At 40.6% G+C, this 15,818-nt stretch overlaps 1 protein-coding gene across 3 annotated transcripts in view; it reads left to right on the top strand.

The window, feature by feature from the left end:
• NR4A3 (nuclear receptor subfamily 4 group A member 3) overlaps positions 1–10,668 on the top strand; it is a 32,663-nt gene extending 21,995 nt beyond the window's left edge. For all 3 annotated transcript variants that reach the window (XM_073332529.1, XM_073332530.1, XM_073332531.1), the window contains one exon: positions 9,031–10,668. In XM_073332529.1, the coding sequence (XP_073188630.1) occupies positions 9,031–9,293 (263 nt within the window). In that variant the 3' untranslated portion in view covers positions 9,294–10,668. The remainder of the gene's footprint in view (positions 1–9,030) is intronic.
• Positions 10,669–15,818: the final 5,150 nt, after the last annotated feature.

Here is a 15,818-nt window from a genome sequence, read left to right as displayed (position 1 = left end):
GCCTACCACATCTGGCTAGTAAGCACAGAATGGGGGCATTGTAACCTGGAAAGCGTAATTTCTCTACAGCAGAAGCCCTTCCATTTAAACGTTGTGGACTTGAGGCTTTGTGTGATTTGGGGGGCACAGCTGACTGAAGTGGAGTGAGCTGGGGGCAGATGTCCCTGACAATCTTATAGAAATACAGCAGGAGTTACTGTTACTCAGAGCAGCATTCACTTCCGGTCTTTTCTGTTTAACCCCTCTCAGAGAGGATGATAATGTACAGATGCAGCTGGGTCTTCAGTGATGATACAGTGCCTCGTTGTACCATGGCTCTAAGGTGGAGAGGGGCTGAATCTTTACAAAGATGCCCTGAGATCCACAGAAATGGAAATGGATTTCCTCACAGATCTCAGGGCATCTACAAAGTTGTAAGTTTTACTCCCAATCCCCTGCAAGTAGCATCATTCTTTCACCCTGGATGCGATGATTCTCTGGAGACCTGAGGTGAAATCCTGGCTGCATTGAAGTCAAGGGCAAAATTCCCATTGTCTTCAATGATACCAGGATTTCATCTGAAGAGTTTCTAGGGTACTTTTCCCTCCTGCACTTGGGGATGATTTAGTACATACTAGTTTTAGCTTCAATACTGGTTTCCTATGAAAAGTATTTCCTTATTTTTAAAATCAATTTGTACTCATTTCACCATGATTAAGAGAGGTACAATAAGTGCCAGATTCTGATCTCATTTACACCATGTGTACATGCAGAATAACTCAGTAGGGTTACTTTGCTTTACACTCATGTAAGAACCAGGCCCAAAATGAGTGAATTGTTACAGCAAGAAGAAAATGTTCTTGACTTTTTTTCTCCTTTTACCTAACTATGAGACCTGTTCCTAATTATTTTCCTGGAGATTTAGGGGATTTAGTTAAAGGAATAAAACCTAATGCAAGCATTCTGTGAACAAGTGATATGTTCTTCCTCATATACCTGAACGCTGTTTTAGCATCATGGTGCTTGCTCATTCACACCCTGTTCAGTTGCCCTTACATAAACAAGTAAAGATTGTCCTGTGGCTGAGTTGGATGCACATAAAACGTTTAATGACAATAACTTTTAATATATTCCCATGTTTCTTGTGGTTTCCAGTGATAAAAGCCCTTTTGGTATAGAGATATTTGCTGTGTTTTGTTAGTCTTCTCAAAACCTCCAGACAAATGAAAGTAATCATTTCCTCTAAATATGAAGAAATAACATTTCTCTCCCTACCAATGTTGTGTGTCTGTATTTGTCAAACATTGATATTCTTTTTCCCTATATTTGTAATGGAGCTTGAAGTTGATCTAAATTTTTGTTTATTCCTTTGTCTGATGATGTTGGCATATCTCCATTAATATGTTTTTTAAGAATTTACTATAAAATGATGAGTGGTATAGAAAGCCCAGAGAGAGAGAGAGAGAGAGGTGATTGCAGTAGAAGGAACAGCACAAAATACTGTTTGAACTGCTTATCTTTATTATTTCTCAATGATAGCAGAATGGGGAAATGGTTATAATCTGGAGAATGTTCTAGTTTAATACTCCTTGTTGTGGGATTTGTTCATGGAGAATCACTTCCTGGCTTTCCCCGACAGCCTGAGTATGCCACTGCACAGACTTGTCTCAGGCAGCACCAACTTCAGAAACAGTCCCTGCACCATGTATCTAAGTAAACAGAAGGGCTTCTGAGAGTGGTGCTCTGCTTGTTCTGCCTGACCTCAGGAGTGCTCTTCATGAATCAAAGAGGCCAGTGCTCTCAGGAGGGGGTGGGGGGAAGTGGTATGGTAGTCAGTGGGATGCTGGGAGCAGGAGAGAGGAAGGGAAGTAGTTGGAGGGTGTTTGAGAGAACTCACTCTCCTGTGGAAGGGCAAGGAAAGAAGACAATAAAAGCCAGTACTGGGGCTAAAAGAGGTTTTCGTTCTCCCTCCCCATCCCCAATCCCTGTGCTCCCAGTGGTCAAGTCCTCCCCCACTCCCCAAATCCCACTGAATGCCATTCTCCTTTCTCAACTGCCCAGCCCAGCCCCTCTGCTTTTACTCTTCTGTGCTGCTAAACCCTGCCTTCCCCACAGTAAAATTAACCTGGACCATTTCACTCTCCCAAAGCCAGACAACCCTCTCACCCTCACATCCCGCAGTGATATACCAGCAACCCCTTCACACCAGGCTGTCAAATCCTGTAGCTGCTCCCCCTGGCCTCACTGCACAGAAGCAGCATCACACATTCCTGTAGCCCAGCTGAGAGAGCATGCATTCAGTGGAACGGAACGGATGGACTGCAGCTGCTCGTCCCAGCCACTGGGGAACGCTCAAGCTCCCACTCTGCAGGCAGCCTGTCTGCTCCTCCCCTGCTGGATTTTGGGGAAGAGCAGCCAGGGAGGGGAGTGGACCAGTGCTGTCCTCAGAAATCTCAACATAGTATCCAGCTACCCTCACTTAGCTTCAAACTACCCCCCAGTTACCCTCCAGACATCCAGCACCCACCCATCCCAGCACTCCCAGACGCCCTACAGTACCCAACCACCCCAACACCTTCCAGACATGCATCCATCTACCCAGTATCTCTCGACACTCTCCAGTAACTGTGTGAGCATCCTCCGCCATTCTTCTACCTATCCCAGCCAACCCACTCTCAGCTGACAACTTTTGTGCCTCTCCATGTCCTACTTCCTTCCCCCAATCTCCTCCCCCTGCCCCAGTGTGGGTGAAAGCATACTGACAAGATGGAACTTATGGTTATAGGCAAATTATTTACAAATATGTAAATTGACTCATTAAATAATTTGTGTAATGTCACACTGGGACTACACACAATTTGAAGGGTGTTGTAAGTATATTGTCAATACTAAGTACAGAGATAAATTGAAAGGTATCCAGCAGCATGAAATATACAGAAAAAGACTAAAAAGACAGACGTTTTTAATTAATTAAATAGGCACATTATGTTATTAATGTAAAAGTCCATACATGTGTTTTTTTCTGTTTATTTGATGTTCCGGGCTTTGACGCAGAATATAAGACAGTGCGCTGCAGACTCAATAGGTCCCTTATGACAGGTCATAAAGTTATAGTATTGGCCTTCACCCAGATTAGAAGAACTGACATCTGGTCTGATGAAGGTGGGTCGCAAACAGTTAACTCAAAACTCCACGATACCATAGTAGGCCTTTTTTATTTAAGGTGCTCCTCTAGGATCTTCCTCTCTCTGTCTCTGTTCTCCTTTTTACTTCCTTCAGTTAGTTAGGCAGGGCTAGACACATCTTCCTCCAGAGCACGTCAACACTGCTTTGAGCATCAGCCAGAAGAGAGTAATTAGAAAACAGTGCAAGACGCTCTCCCCACATCCCCATGAGAGCAAGAAATGAGTTCTATGCTGTTCTGGTTTTTTGGATCACTTTCGCTAGAGATTTTGAAATGTGGGATCCAAAGGTCTGAAGAACCAGAAGATGCTTAAGTAGAACAGTGCCAACATGGAAAGCACAGAGCCAGTGAAGCCCGGAATTTCTTTCAATTTTGGAAGAGGAAGAGCTTGTAAAAAGGGAAGAGGAAATCAAATAATTATACTGAAACTGGGAGAGACCCTAATTTTCAATATAATTGGCTAGGAGGCCCTTTTTGAATCTGGGACATTCACTGTTGTTGTTGCATCCAGGATATTAATACATCTCTGGTGGATAGGAATTAATTAAACAAGACCCAGATTGACTTAAATACAGAGCCTAAAAACCCCTTGTATATTTGCAGAGGGTGGTGTTTTCTAGAGAGGTAGGCCTGCATCACTGAATTGGTCCTATCCTGCTATACTCCACCACTGTCCGGAGTGAGGGAGGGCAGGCAAGCTAAGCCTGGAACTTTGCTCTGGTCTTTCATTTTCTTCCTGCAGAAGTGTGACCTTCAGCAGATTTATCACCAGAAATCACATAGATATCTCCTGGGGTGAAATGTAGGGAAAGCAGAAGGGTGTGAAAAACTGTCTGTGTTCAAATTTCTCAGGATTAACTCCTGACTTTGCAGAGGTCTAGATGCCAAATTTCTGAAAGACTCCTGACGATGAGTCATTTTATTCAGGTTTATGGAGGGAACACCCACCATGAGATACCATTTTTGTTGCAAAAGTGGGTGACAGGCCAATTAACCAGGGAGAGATTAACAAGGCAGAAAAATCCTACTTTTCACCTGCCCTGCACCTGCTTCACTGCTACTGTAAGGAGGTCTGTGTACAATAGTATTTGTGCACCTCCTCCGTTATTTAGTGAAAACCTCTTTTTTGACTAGCTGTCCTTCTTAGGTCAAATCCTGCTCTCGTTATTCACATGTGCACTGCCGCTGAAGAGAAAAGGCCTAATTGAGATCCAGAGGCAACGGTTACAACTCCATTGACTTCAGTGTAGTTGCACTTGCTTATATCAAAGGCCTGCTCCTGCTCCCATTGGAGTCAGTGACAGAATGGTGGGCTCCAGGTCTTAATCTGACCCAGTGGGAGGACGCACATGGATAAAACAAGCAAGATTTGTCTCCATCTGCTTAGAGTCACTTGGATGCTACCAGAAAAGCACTTTCCAGTGACTTCAGAGATGTGATAAACTAATAGATCAAAAAGAAAAGGAGGACTTGTGGCACCTTAGAGACTAACAAATTTATTTGAGCATAAGCTTTCATGAGCTACAGCTCACTTCATTGGATGCATTCAGTGGAAAATACAGTGGGGAGATTTATATACATAGAGAACATGAAACAATGGGTGTTACCATACATACAGTAACGAGAGTGATCACTTAAGGTAAGCTATTACCAGCAGGAGGGCGGGGGTGGGGGGTGGGGAATAAACATGGGGAAATAGTTTTACTTTGTGTAATGACCCATCCACTCCCAGTCTCTATTCAAGCCTAAGATAATTGTATCCAGTTTGCAAATTAATTCCAATTCAGCAGTCTCTCCTTGGAGTCTGTTTTTGAAGTTTTTTTGTTGAAGAATTGCAACTTTTAGGTCTATAATCGAGTGACCAAAGAGATTGAAGTGTTCTCCAACTGGTTTTTGAATGTTATAATTCTTGACGTCTGATTTGTGTCCATTTATTCTTTTACGTAGAGACTGTCCAGTTTGACCAATGTACATGGCAGAGGGGCATTGCTGGCACATGGTGGCATATATCACATTGGTAGATGTGCAGGTGAACGAGCCTCTGATAGTGTGGCTGATGTGATTAGGCCCTGTGATGGTGTCCCCTGAATAGATATGTGGACACAGTTGGCAACGGGCTTTGTTGCAAGGATAGGTTCCTGGGTTAGTGGTTTTGTTGTGTGGTGTGTGCTTGCTGGTGAGTATCTGCTTCAGGTTGGGGGGCTGTCTGTAAGCAAGGACTGGCCTGTCTCCCAAGATCTGTGAGAGTGATGGGTCGTCCTTCAGGATAGGTTGCAGATCCTTGATGATGTGTTGGAGAGGTTTTAGTTGGGGGCTGAAGGTGATGGCTAGTGGCGTTCTGTTATTTTCTTTGTTGGGCCTGTCCTGTAGTAGGTGACTTCTGGGTACTCTTCTGGCTCTGTCAATCTGTTTCTTCACTTCAGCAGGTGGGTATTGTAGTTGTAAGAATGCTTGATAGAGATCTTGTAGGTGTTTGTCTCTGTCTGAGGGGTTGGAGCAAATGCAGTTGTATCGTAGAGCTTGGCTGTAGACAATGGATCATGTGGTGTGGTCTGGATGAAAGCTGCAGGCATGTAGGTAGGAAAAGTGGTCAGTAGGTTTCTGGTATAGGATGGTGTTTATGTGACCATCGCTTATTAGCACCATAGTGTCCAGGAAGCGGATCTCTTGTGTGGACTGGTCCAGGCTGAGGTTGATGGTGGGATGGAAATTGTTGAAATCATGGTGGAATTCCTCAAGGGCCTCTTTTCCATGGGTCCAGATGATGAAGATGTCATCAGTGTAGTGCAAGTAGAGTAGGGGCATTAGGGGACGAGAGCTGAAGAAGCGTTGTTCTAAGTCAGCCATAAAAACATTGGCATACTGTGAGGCCATGCGGGTACCCATAGCAGTGCCGCTGATTTGAAGGTATACATTGTCCCCAAATGTGAAATAGTTATGCGTGAGGACAAAGTCACAAAGTTCAGCCACCAGGTTTGCCGTGACATTATCGGGGATACTGTTCTTGACGGGTTGTAGTCCATCTTTGTGTGGAATGTTGGTGTAGAGGGCTTCTACATCCAGAGTGGCCAGGATGGTGTTTTCAGGAAGATCACCGATGGATTGTAGTTTCCTCAGGAAGTCAGTGGTGTCTCGAAGGTAGCTGGGAGTGCTGGTAGCATAGGGCCTGTGGAGGGAGTCTACATAGCCAGACAATCCTGCTGTCAGGGTGCCAATGCCTGAGATGACGGGGTGTCCAGGATTTCCAGGTTTATGGATCTTGGGTAGCAGATAGAATACCCCAGGTCGGGGTTCCAAGGGTGTGTCTGTGCGGATTTGTTCTTGTGCTTTTTCAGGGAGTTTCTTGAGCAAATGGTGTTGTTTCTTTTGGTAACCCTCAATGGAATCAGAGGTTAATGGTTTGTAGAAAGTGGTGTTGAAGAGCTGCCTAGCAGCCTCTTGTTCATATTCCAATGTCCTAATTTAGATTAAAAAATTTAGAGATTTGGGAAATAAATTGCCTGTGGCCTAGATCTTCAAAGAGATGTTGGGGCCTAAATACCTTTAAGGATCTAGCCCTATGTGCTTAAGTCCAGTAGTTGATTTTCCAAACTCTGCAGCAATGCACAAAGTAATGGGATAGGTTTACAGCATCTCCACTATACTACACAGTTATTTATTTTTAAAGTCAGCCTGTGGATCTGTTTAAGTATACCAGCACTCTGGACCTATAAATATGTCTTCACTAACATTGCTAAAATACAACCTTAACGCAGATTAAAAGGTGGGAACACTTCAAAGATTTAAAGATTAATTTAACGTTTCACAGAATTCCCCAGAAGACTTGGGCCAAAAAATCCGCACAGATTTTTCAACTTTCATAAAATATTTAGTCACTGTGTTCTTTAAATGGCAGTATCCGTCTAAGTATTTACTCTAGGTGACCTGTACAGTCAGGCTTACATAATTACATTATACACAATTTACTGGAAATGTATTAAATATTCAGTGACTCTTGTGTTTGAATGTAAACAAGTCACTTCAAATATCTAGGTTTTGAAATTCCTTGAAGGTGAAGATGTTTGAGCAGCTGTTACTAGCTAGATGAGTATTTTTCATGTATTTGTTACATATTGATGTCAGATTGCTGGCAAACGGTAGAGTATATTAGCTTCGGGCCAAAGGTTTACACATGTGGGGCCTGATTCTGATCTCACACCAGTATAACTCAGGAGTTAGCTCCATGGAAGTCAATGGAGTTACACAAGTGTCAAACTGGGAAAAATGAGAGGATGATCAGACCCATACACTTCTGTCTACTTCTATTGCAGTTGCCTCCATTTTAATTAGTTTATCAAAAACATATATCCCGAGCAGTCACTACAGAGAGGAATTCAGGAGCACGGTCCCCCACTACACATATACATATACGTGCATGCCTGAGAAGAGTGAGGAGCCCACCAGAACCCCTACACTTTCATTATTCCTAGTTTTGGGGGCAAAGAAGAATGTGCTCCCTGCATTCATTCCACTTTTTAGGGAGATGACCAGAAGAAAGTGCCTCCTGCCAGATCCTTCCTTCCCATGGACAATGGAAAAGAGGGGAAGAAAGACTGGGAGAATGGAGCATAATCTTGGCATAAGGATGGGGAGGGGCCCTACAGATAATTGGGAGTGCATTGAGCATAAATCTTTCACAACTCCCCACTTCCTCGCCTCCCACCGTTCTCCCACCATATTTCCTTGATTGGTTGCAGGCCTAACTATCTACAGTATACTATGTTTGCTAGTTAATTTAATCTGTTTTTTCTTGCTCCTCCCTGGCAATTATAATTGTATTTAAAACAAGAAAGATGATAACGTTGCTTGTGAAGCAAATTCTTACGTTTCTGCACATTTGAAATTCAAAGACAAATTAAAATGCAACAGTTATTTGAGATTATTGTTCAGAAACATGTTACATTCATTCATTCATCCAGTAAGTATTGACGGCAAACAATGATGCAAAGCTTTCTTTTCGTATATGTCTGCTAAGAGACTGTTTTTAATGAATCACAAATATGAAGCTTCCTCCTCAAGCTTAATGAACTGAGGATGTGTAACTTCACTGCAGCATTTTAACAGAACATAAATAGGGGAGGGTGCGGGGAAAACACCTTAGCTAGAAGCCATTGGTTTGGTTTTAGGAATTTCAGAAGTTTTTCATGATGGGTAACACAGTAGCTCTTTTACTTTATGCATTGCTTGCTCGAAGGTGGAAATAGTTGACTTCCAGAGTTCCTTTATCTCAGACTTTTTAGTGATAAATAAAAGCTGTAGATTATCAAAATAAAAAAGAATGGTTGAGGTGCCTTTGGTTTCTTGCAAGAGTGTCTGTAAATTCCTAGTGGAATTCCAGGCCTAGTGCTGATGGAGCTGGCAGTGGATATTGATCTCCACTTGAATTCACTGAATAAATAATGGTTGCCATAGTTATTGAGCATTCACAACTGGTAGGGAGGCAAGGAAATCTCCAAAACACCTCCTGTGATCATTTTGCCATAAAATTGTCCAATTAACTGATGCTTTATATAATTAAAAACGTAGGTAACTATGTAGATAGCTCAGGTTTCTTATATTAATTATAATTTAAATTATAATTGAAAGCAAACATTAAATATTTTGGTTGCTAACAAGAAAGGGCAATTATTATATCTTCTTATTACATGAAACAAGGTCAGTCAATATTATATGGCATCACTATTCTAATATATTATTATATACTTTCAAAGGTCTTTGTTTTGTCTGTTACAGTATTACCTAGTTATAGGTTGATTACCCTGGAGTAAGGAGCAGATTTATTCTCATAATGACATTGATTTGGCTGTTCTCTTGCCATCCTTTCGCAGAACGACATGGATTAAAAGAACCAAAGAAAGTGGAAGAGCTATGCAACAAGATCACTAGCAGCTTAAAAGATCACTTAGCTTTCAGCTGCCAAAACAAAGGACAGCCACTTGAGTCTGCAGAGCCTAAGGTACTGGGTGTTCTTGCTGACTTGCGTTCTCTCTGCACACTGGGACTGCAGCGCATCTTTTACCTGAAACTGGAAGATTTGGTGCCACCCCCTTCCATTATTGACAAGTTGTTTCTGGATACCCTACCTTTCTGAGTCTCAAATTACCCTCATGAAAGTCTAATGCCCACCAGAGCAGGCAAATGGATTGTGACTTACTGCTAACATTTCTGCGCTTACATAACAGAAAAGCAACTCCAGCCCTAAAATGAGGACTTTTCAGGCGCTTTTTCCTTACAAACTAAGGCCTAAAATTTAACGGCTTACTATTTGGGGGTTGTGTTCTTGTTTTTGTTTATTTTTTGTGTGATTTGGGTTTTTTTACAAATTGCTAATAAGGCACTTTTGGACAATGCTATCTCAGCAGTAAAAGGTTAACAAGACTGTTTTAAATCTATTGTGTAACACCTCGTCCTATATGGGGAATACAAATGTAGAAGCTGTGTTTGAAAACAAGAACAACAAATAGTTGTTTGCCAGGGTAGTATGTGTTTTGTGATGATATCTTTAGCATACTTCCTGTATCAAGGGCACACATCTTGGCACAAAGTAAACAAAAGTTCACTTTTTTTAACAAAGTACATTCAACTGAATATTTCGTATAAATCAGATATAGCAAAATGACAATGGCTGTTAGCTCCCATGTTCAAGTGCAATTTTTTAAAGTGCTGTCTTACTAAGTCTTGTTTATTAACTAATTTATTTTACTATGAAAATAAAATCGAAGAAATCAAGTGAGAAGATTACATGCACTAACTTACATGACAAAGTTTCCCAAACTTGAATCCATGTAGTGTGACTTACTGACAAATGTATGTGGAAGACACAGGGACAATTTGTGGTTCAGCTGAGCACTTGTTCCTTAGATAAGGAAGTAAAAGTAAGTAGTGATTGGAACGCACAGGGTCAGCATCAGGGATAGTTAAGTTTTAGATTTAATCTAGGTAACAAGTTAGTAAACAGACACAAGACGGTTCTGAAGAACAAGCAAGTCTTGTAAAATAGTCTGAATGTAAGAGCTAGGAAGGCTATAGTGGGCTGCATTTAAACATTCCGTGTTCGTACTCCTTTTTTGTATGTTTATATTGTTGATGCCATATTAATATGAAATAATTTGTTGCATAGTGTCTTTATTTGTATAAACGTTTGTATGCATGGTATATTGTAATGGCTTTGCCTGTATTTATTGCAATGACTGCCAGCTCATGGGAGCCGTGTTACACAAAGTAACTAAATGGGGTGTTCACACTGACTCAGATACACCAGTTAGAGAACTATATATATATACATACATACATATATATATATATGCATATGCATATACATATACATACATATATATGTGTGTGTGTGCGTGTGTGTGTATATATGTGTGTGTGTCTTTTTATTAACCATTTGTATATAAAATATCTGTCACTTCACAAGCAAAATTATTTTACAGTTTATTTGCAGTGACTTTTAAGGCAGTACTGTTTAGCACTTTGATATTAAAATCTTTCTCATGTTTTGCTAAATTCAAATAATATTTAAAGATTTTAGTTCTAAAAAACTTTATATGCACTGTATTAAGTCAAAATTTTGTTGGTCATTTTGCTAAGAAAATTTTTTTGAATGTCAACCTGATGTCACTGTATCTTTTGTTAGCTTTAAACGTTCTAGCTTTTTGTCCTTTTTTAAACTATGCTGTTTATATGGAAATTAAATTATACTATCAAAGAGATGCCAAATGAATTGCCTAATTGCTGCAACAGATAACCCAGATATCAAGTCATTGTATTCTTTTCAAGTAGTCATCTGGTATTTTATCACTTATTATGTTTGGATGTGCTTTTATGAAAATTATTCTTATATCAAGATTTCTAGTAGTATCAATAGGAAAACAGACTTCTAATCATTATAGTCAAGATTTCCAGTTTACCTGAATATTTGGAAACGTTTTGCTTTTAGTATTGACTTGTAAGCTTATGTGCAAACATAATAGTATAATTAAATATCAGAGAAGCTAACATTTCTTGTAGGTTGGTGTCAGATGCCTGATCTGCAAGACAAATGTATTTTGACCTGAATTTGAAATTTTGTGTATAATTTGTATATACAAACGTGCACACACACACTAGACATCCAAAAGTGTGTTTACTTCTGTCCCTTTGTGTAAAACAAAAGGCCTAAACACCTCTGAGGATCTGGGCCAAGGTCCCTTGAGAAATCATCTTTATTTCAGGACAAATCCTGAAAGCTGCTGAGCACCCTCAGTTCCATGCTGAGGACTTTCAGTGCTTCATGGGACTGGTCCCTTGAAAAGTACTTTCACACAAATCAGCATAATTTTTCTTGGAACAAGATACGTTTATTAGGAAGCATGGTTTTGATGGTAGCAGGTCCAGGGTCCTGTGTTAGACTTCAAGTCACCAATGTGCTTCAGTTTTCCATAGCCGTTCTTTACTGTGATACTCTCCAACATCATGTAATCTGTGGAATATCCTTCACATTTATTTAAATTCACCGAATGGATGTGTGCAGTATGATCTGTGACGGATCACGAGAGCAAAAGAAAGAATTAAAGAAGATTAGCCTGCTACTTTTATTCAAGTTCTCTCAGTGTGAACATGCCTTTTTGCAGGCTGAATTCAGGAATATATCAGCTGTTAAAGGAGAGTGCCTTGCTTTTATTTCAGACAACGGAGTATTTCAAAAGTTTCTCTGCTCTTCTAACAGCAGTGTGGGGTTTTTGGTTTTTTTGTTAAGCTGTGGGTTGAAAGAAATGCTCTTGTACATATACAATGTAAATTAAAAACAATTAAATTGAATAACATTTTTTCAGAGGCCCCCCCCCGGTGTGTTTAATAAATATGCTTAATTCTGATGTGAATTTTTTATCGTTTGTAAAACCGCAAAAGTGTGTCTACTTGAGGCTTAAAAGTGGAAGCAAGCTTAAGAACACTGAAAATTGAATGGCTACACGTTGCATTAAAATATCTTAAAAAAAAAAACACCTTAAAGCAAAACGAGCCGGTATTGCCAACCCCAGATGTTCAAAAATCGTGTGTCAGATGCACCAAAAATCATGAGATTGGCTTTAAAATCATTAGATTATGTAAAAATAATGGATTTCTATTTGCCTTCTGCTTTTTAAGCCTTTAGGATGCACTGGGGTCATATTTCGAAGCTTCCTCCACAGCTTCCTCCACAGAAATCATCACATCTCCACTTGACTCCAGGAGCTGGGACTTTAAGGACAACAACAATTACCATGAGACTCATGACAAAATCATGAGAGCTGGCATCACTGCGGGTTAGTTACAAAATCTTAGCTAGATTTTGAGGGCCAGATTACAGCTGTCTGTGAGAAAGCCCTAAAGGGGAGTCCCTCCCTTCCAATAACTCTTCCCCCCCCCCCCCGCAAGCAGCTGTAATTTACCTGCAGGTGATGGAGTGTAGAGGGGCAGGGATGGAGGGGATGCCTACAGTTCTCACAGCACCAGAGGGGTGTGTCCGGATAAAAGGAAGGCAGGTCATGACCCCACCCTCCACCACAATGAATCACAATATACTGGCAGGAGAATGCTCCAGGTGGTGCCAACAGCACTTTTTAAAGCCCTGGCAAGTCCCCCTCCTCAGTGTGATTCTCCTTTGTAGGAGGGGTCATGTAGCCCTTACTAAATAAGCCTGTGTAATTACCACTGCATTTTCTAAATGGTTGTAAGAAATGTCTGCCATTGTTTCAATATCTCCATAACTACAGATGGGCTCAGGGGAGAGCACTTGTTTTAGTGGAATTTCCCAGCAGGAGGCCAGGTCAGATGAGGTGCAGTAGGACATGGGGGCTGCAGCTCCCGAGCTGAATGTGTGGCAAAGCCGGAGATTGTCAAAAGCGCTTCAAAAGGAGTCCTTTTTTTGACACGCATTCTTTTTAAATTAAACAACAACACTTCAAATTGTTAGTGAGAGAGACGCAGAGTAGCTTTCAGCTTTGAAGTCTCTTATTTGGTCAGATGCTGAAATAGTGGGTTACATTCCCTGGGTCTGATTTTCCCCCCTTCAAAATAAGAGTTACTCCCACTGATATCACATGTATTTAAACTCGCAGTTATGGCAACGGCAGTGAATTGTGACAGAGGTAGGAAAATAGAACCACGTCCTGGCCTAAACGATCAGGGGCTTGCCTCCTTCTCTGCCCCAAGCTCCCATTGAACTTAAAGTACTTTTGGGTGCGCAGAGAATGCAGAACTGGGCAACAGACTGTCAAGACTGCAACTTCCTATTTCCTTGTTAATTTAAATATATTAAATATTTAAGTGACTTAGTCCTTGGAATGAGAGGTGTGGTCTGACCACTCAGTTCTTCAGTGGGAGTTTGGCCTGCGTAAGGACTGCAAGGTCAGGTCCATATGGTAAGTCCATCCTGTGAAGGAGGTGTGAACAACAGCCTCAGTGACCCTTTGAGGGTGAACATTTCTGGAGTTGCGGTAAATCTCTTTACTACTACAGAGCCATTTCCCTTTTAACATTCAAGTTCGTTCACAGAATTAAAATATTCTGTATAATCCATAACACAAGCCTAAAGCTTTGGTTATGTTTAACTCGAGGTAAAGTAGTTTTGTATAGCTTGGAGCATGTTTTTCATAAAAATGGCAATCCCCTTGGTGGAGGAAATTTGACATGCGTTATGATTGATTATGTCAGGTTTCAGAGTAGCAGCCATGCTAGTCTGTATCCGCAAAAAGAAAAGGAGGACTTGTGGCACCTTAGAGACTATCCAATTTATTTGAGCATAAGCTTTGATGCATCCGATAAATTGAGCTGTAGCTCATGAAAGCTTATGCTCAAATAAATTGGTTAGTCTCTAAGGTGCCACAAGTCCTCCTTTTCTGATTGATTATGTGTATTACAGCAGCATCTAGAGGCCGCAACAGAGATGTTAATCACTATGCCTAACACATGGGTAAGAGGCAGTCCCTGTACAGAATAGCTTACAATCTAAATAGGCAAGACAGACAAAGGGTAGGAGAGGAAACAGTGTGTAAGTGACATGCCCAAGGACACACAGCAGTAGTAGATCAGGGAATAGCGCCCAGTTCTCCTAACTCCCAGTCCAGTACCCTACTCACTATACTACACAGCCTCCTAACTCCCAGTCCTCTACCCTACTCACTTTTCTTTAAATGGACAATTGACATTCCCATGATACCAAATTTTAAACAAAATGACAAGAAAAGAAACCAATAGATTCAAAACAACAAAAGTATGACACGCAACAGGCTAATTTTGCTGTCTCTATTCATAAGAGGAGTGACACCGATGTCAATGGAGCTATTCAGGTGAGTAAGACAAACATTATTTGACCCAGCATTTGGAAGTCAGTTATGGTTGATTAACATACTAGATAGTGAGTATTTAGAAAGAAGAAATTCACCCTTGCTTTATTGACTTAATGAAGCTGACCCATAGGAATATTGCAAGATCTGGATTAAACAATAATTACTAAGGGATAAAAGGATTAACATTTTTATAAATGACAAGCTATTGATATAGTAATTGTATAACAAAGAGTCTGTTAGTCAAATACTTAACTGTTAATGTGATATTTGAGAACTGGACTCCTACTTTTATATGAAAACAATAATTGTGGTGATTTATTAAATTACAAGCAGGTGGTACACAATATATAAATAATTTTTGTGTTTTCTTTTTAACACTGGATATCTTGATTTTTACACTAATATTTGGGGGCTGATCTAGCAGTCCTTGTTTACAGAAGTAGCTCCATTAGCTTCTGTGGTTTTACTGCTGTGAATTCCATGCTGGATCAGGATGCTGATTTGACCCTACCAAAGCAATGATATTTATTAACATTAAGGGTGAAGCGCCAGCTGGCACGGACATTGTCATGACTACCGCAACATATTTCTTTGGAAACACTTTGTTTACAATGCAACTATTTTAATGTCAAATCCAAGAGGGAAGGGCTGGGAAAGAGAAGAGGCATTGGGAACGCCATGGTTTCACTTATCTCTTTTTTTTAATTGTGCTTTTAAGTTTATGATAAGGGCACCTAGAGCTCTTGGATGGACATTCGTTGGTGTGGCATTTGAATCAATAAACAATCTAAATGACATACATGCAGTGAAGTGTTTTTAAATACCTGAGATATGTGAAATACACCTGAGCCCCCTAAACTCTTAAGCAATTTGTTGAGCTTGGTTTAAAAAACAACCTCCCCCTCCCCCCGCCCACTAAATTCCACTGTGGTCTGAGGCCCTTGTTCCCCATGAATAAGCACTGCTGTAGAGTCAAAAGTGAGTTCAAAAGAGACTTTCATGTTAAAGAAACTTTCAAACATATTAGATATAAATCAAAAAGTCATTTACCTTTCTCGTGGTTTTCATCATTTATCTTGCTATGTTTCCTAATTAATTGAAGATATTTGAGTTTAAACAAGACTCTGTCTCTTCCCAACTCTTCCTACTTGATCCCTCAGAGAAGTCAGAATGTGGCATTTGTGGTATCATGTTACTTTCCATGGCAACAGTCAGTGATGTTACAAACTGGATTGTGACTAGGGGTGGGCAAACCCCAAAGGCTCAAAAGTTCAGTTCAGATACCTACCTGAACCGATGAACGT

This window comes from Lepidochelys kempii, chromosome 2 (genome assembly GCF_965140265.1).
Source record: "Lepidochelys kempii isolate rLepKem1 chromosome 2, rLepKem1.hap2, whole genome shotgun sequence".
In the NCBI taxonomy this organism is placed as follows: domain Eukaryota; kingdom Metazoa; phylum Chordata; order Testudines; family Cheloniidae; genus Lepidochelys; species Lepidochelys kempii.
The sequence above is the reverse complement of the archived record's forward strand: the minus strand, read 5'-3'. Positions and strand labels throughout refer to the sequence as shown.